Source organism: Dioscorea cayenensis, chromosome 9, assembly GCF_009730915.1.
Source record: "Dioscorea cayenensis subsp. rotundata cultivar TDr96_F1 chromosome 9, TDr96_F1_v2_PseudoChromosome.rev07_lg8_w22 25.fasta, whole genome shotgun sequence".
Classification (NCBI taxonomy): Eukaryota; Viridiplantae; Streptophyta; class Magnoliopsida; order Dioscoreales; family Dioscoreaceae; genus Dioscorea; species Dioscorea cayenensis.
This window is the reverse complement of record NC_052479.1, coordinates 25,238,577-25,242,770: the sequence shown is the minus strand read 5'-3', so window position 1 is coordinate 25,242,770 and position 4,194 is coordinate 25,238,577. Positions and strand designations below refer to the sequence as shown.

The 4,194-nt window shown below is 31.1% G+C and overlaps 1 protein-coding gene across 1 annotated transcript; it reads right to left on the bottom strand.

Annotated features, from left to right (window-relative positions):
* LOC120269375 (zingipain-2-like) lies at window positions 1–2,259 on the bottom strand. The gene is made up of 5 exons (XM_039276713.1): window positions 1,810–2,259; window positions 1,080–1,306; window positions 850–990; window positions 505–723; window positions 1–231 (listed from the first exon to the last, which is right to left on the bottom strand). The coding sequence occupies exons 1-5, from the start codon at window positions 2,225–2,227 to the stop codon at window positions 139–141; spliced, it is 1,098 nt and encodes a 365-aa protein (XP_039132647.1). The 5' UTR covers window positions 2,228–2,259; the 3' UTR covers window positions 1–138.
* Between the last annotated feature and the right edge of the window lie 1,935 nt (window positions 2,260–4,194).

The following is a 4,194-nucleotide window of genomic DNA, read 5'->3' as shown; positions in this document are numbered from 1 at the left end:
TTAGAAAACTAGAAACTAACATAGATATAAGACATATAACGCCCATGATAAGTTAAGGGAGGGTACAAGACTGCATGATAATACAAACATTATTAATTAATTAGCAGTCCTTTATTCTCTACAAATCCAACTAACTCATCATTCTATGGCTATCTTGCTTTCAGCATCAGTTTTAGGCCAATCTGCATGAGTGTCTTCCACTGCCTTCTCTTCAAGTAGATTGTCGTTGTCCTATTTTGAATCATCAAGCAATTAGATAATTAGCATAATATAAATTAAAAATGATATGCAGAACATATTTATATGTCTAATTTTCATAAGTAAACAATAATCATAATCATCAAGAAGAAAGGAAAGGCAAACTCAAATGCACACCATCTTTGGTTACTATAATAATTTATTCATGATGTTCTTAGTTTCTTATTTCAAAGGGAAACAAAAAATTTTAATTCTCTGTTTGAAATATGTATACAAAGAAGAAGAAAAACACATTCGACCAATTACCTTTGGCTTTGTTTTTATGGGATAACTTGGATACATAGCAATGCCACATTTCCCTTCAGGTTGATGAGAATTACGTTGAATTTTTACATACCCCGAGTCTCCCCAATTAGGCCCATATGAGTTTTTAATGAGCCAATAATCTTTGCCATTTTCACTACCATAACCTACTATTGTGACACCATGATCTATATCTGTCCCACAATTTCCAGTGAGTACTCCCTGCAATATATATATATATATATATCATAAATTATAATAGATAAAAATAATGTTCATATTCATATTCATATATATAAGACGAAAATGTTTTTTTCTAGCACAAAGATGAAATCTGCAGAAGTTCACCTTTTGATAAAATTGAAAGGCATCGCTATTGGCATCAATTGCAGCACTAACAGGCTGGTGAGCTACAGCCTTCTTCAAGCTATCTTCACTATTTTGAGGAACAACCTCATAATCATCGATAGTCACAACTTTTCTTTTTAACTACAATTTCATGTATGATGAAACATTTAAATAAACATATAAAGCAAATTATTAACAAAAACCAAAGGAAATAATTAAAATTATCACACCTTATTTAAATTACATCCAACATAATGTGATTTATATGGATAGTCTTCCTCTGTATCGATTCCGCCATTTTTGATGATGAACTCAAATGCCTCATTCGTGTTCCCGGGATCGCAATTCTTTTGATAACAATCTAGTAGTTCTTGTTCTGATAATGATATCAATTTTCCTGTAACAATTTTGTTCACCCCTTCTATAGATGCAATTGCAGTAAACGCCCAACAACTGTCTGCTCAGAAGTGCAAATGACACAAGTAACAGATCACATATATATTCATGTATAAGAGAGTGCATACATGAAAGATAAAACCAATATTTTGGATATAATTAATACTATTAATCTTGCCAAGAAGACTTTCCAAATGAGTCATCATCTAACAAATTAATTTGAGAAAAGCAAAATTTGTTCTTCTTCAGTATGCAAGTAATTAAGAACAATATGACCATCCATATGAGACTCTGCCATTTAGGGACGTCCTAAAGTTGCCGTTAAATTTGCATCTAACGACCATTGTCCATTTGTGCATACTATCGAAATGAGACTTAACAGTACATATAACACTCCCTAGTAATACGTACGGAAGCATAGTAACTCTACCCACTACTCTTAAAAATAGCAATTTTTAGATTATGATCAAACAATTGGCAGAAAACGTCCCTGGAATTTAAAAGTTGAGAATATCCGAATAAACGTATACTCTGTGTGTGTATATATAGAAATTAAGTACTTACTACACTGTCTTTGGTTTTTCACTGGGGTGACAGCTCCCTTTTTTCTCCAATCAATGGAGTCAGGCAAAGACTCATGGCCGTTGAAGAGATACCTATTACTCTTCTTGAGGCCCATGTTTATTCCTGGGGGCAGAAACCCTAGATAAGTACTCCGATACTCATCATTGGTGAGATCGGAAAAGACGGTGAGACCGAGAGCGTATGAGTGGTTGCCGGAATTGTGCTCATCGATGTACTTAAGGTTATCTTTGAAGATGCTGTATCTCTTTTCCTTCTCAAAGAGGTCATTGTAGTTCTTATGGTTTTCAACCAGCCAACCTTCATAAAGGAGCTTGATCTCATGCTCAGAGCGATATGCAATATTAGTGGAAAATGAGAGAAAGAGGAAGGAGAGGAAGAGGATGAGTTGTGAAGCCATTGGAGGATTAGTGTGTGGGGAACTACAATAGGCAAGTGTGTGCTTATATAGATTTCTTTGCTTGAGAATCAGTGATGAAGAGATAGTTTTCAAAATTTACATTTAGGATAAATATAACAACATGAATGTCCCATGTGTATTTGTTCACTTAAAAAAAAAAAAAAATTCTCATGCATTAAAGAAGGAATAAAACAAACATCACAAGGATGTTTGGTGCTTTTCTCTTGGATGTAATACGGACCAAGCATGCAACAATTATATATAAATTAAAACTAAAGAAAATTTTTAATATTAAATAAAAAAAAACATGTATGTATTGGAAAAATAATTGATAAGAGTTGTGTATAGAGGTATATATATGTATTTGTTGAATTTATTTATGTTACATGTATTATTACTATAAAGATGTGATGTATGTTTTTCCACGTGAATTGTAGATAGAAAAATCGTCAGATAACTACTTAAATGAAGTATGGGACATGCTAAGCCATTTTCTTAATTTGCTTTGTAAGTCTAATCTCCTAAATGTCCATCATGTACTATAGACAAATAGATCACTTGTGATAATTTTTTTACCTCACTCTGTTCTTGTAGGTGACTAGTGGATCATTTCATTACTTAGCAATTATTGATATCTAATTAAAGTTGTGGCTTGTAGAATGCATTTATGAAAAGTGGGACCAAAGCCCATTTTCAATGGCAATAATGATGAGATAATGCTCTTCTTATTCCATTACTAATGCAATCACCACTGACTTGAGCAGTGCATGCACAGACACAGGATAAAAGCTCAACATCTATGTATTGTACGTAACAACATTGTTTATCACCATGGGTGATAAGTGATACATGTAAAAAAAATCATATCCTCCCACTCCAGAATTATCTAGTAAAAAAATTTATTAATTTAATATAATTGTTGAAATTTTTTAGATATACGACATATAAAAATTTTTCATTACTTTATATGATATCTAATTAGTAAGTTTTTAAAGGATGGATGTATTTCTATATTTATATGTTATTTAATAAATTTTTAAATAAAAGCAATTGTTACTTATTATAAAAAATAAAAAAATAAAAAAATAAAAAAAGCGTTAGCCGATATGTGGCATAATGCTTTTTTCCTTTATTTTTGGAGACATTTTTCAGTGCCCTACCACTACCTAAACACTTCTTGTTCACATAGTTTTTCAACATAAAAATAATAATGAAAATTTGTCTGTATAGCGGACTTATGGTTAAACCTAATTTTATGTAGGTTTATTAAATTTTATTTATTTTATCATAGAATAAAAGTAGGTAGGTTTAAAGTGGCACTCTAACATCAAAAATAAATAGTTGGGAAACGAAACACATCTTAATTAATAATGTATAGATTGTAATTACTCACACCTGCGACCTCAGTATATATATATATATATATATGGTGCTGTACATATATTGGAAGTGGAAGGAAAATGACTGAAGTGGAGAGAGATTATTATTATTTTTTTTTTTTCAACCAAATTAATCAACTTTTTCATTCATATTGGTATATTTTATAATTGATAAAAAAAAAGTTCATTATTGGGCGTGTTGTTATGTTGTGAACTTTTAAAGCTATTATGGATGAGAAAACATCAACTGCAGACGTTTGTAGAAATGTCCACAGTTTAGTATAATGTCAATTAGGGTGCTACAGTGAGACTTAATTATAGATTAGTTGGGTTGATTAGCTTTGGTTTTGTTTGCTGTAGATTTCAAATCTATGAACGTTGGTAGATGATTCAACATATATATATATATATATATATATATATATATATGAGGTAATAATAATAAGGAAAACTTACTTTTTAGTCCTTTAATAGTTTTATTCTTCCCTTTCAGTCCCTCTAACTTTCCACTATACCATTTAGTCCCTCTTTTATTCTGGTCATTTCCTATCAATCCTTGCAGTCAAAACAGTCAGTTAAGGTAGTGTG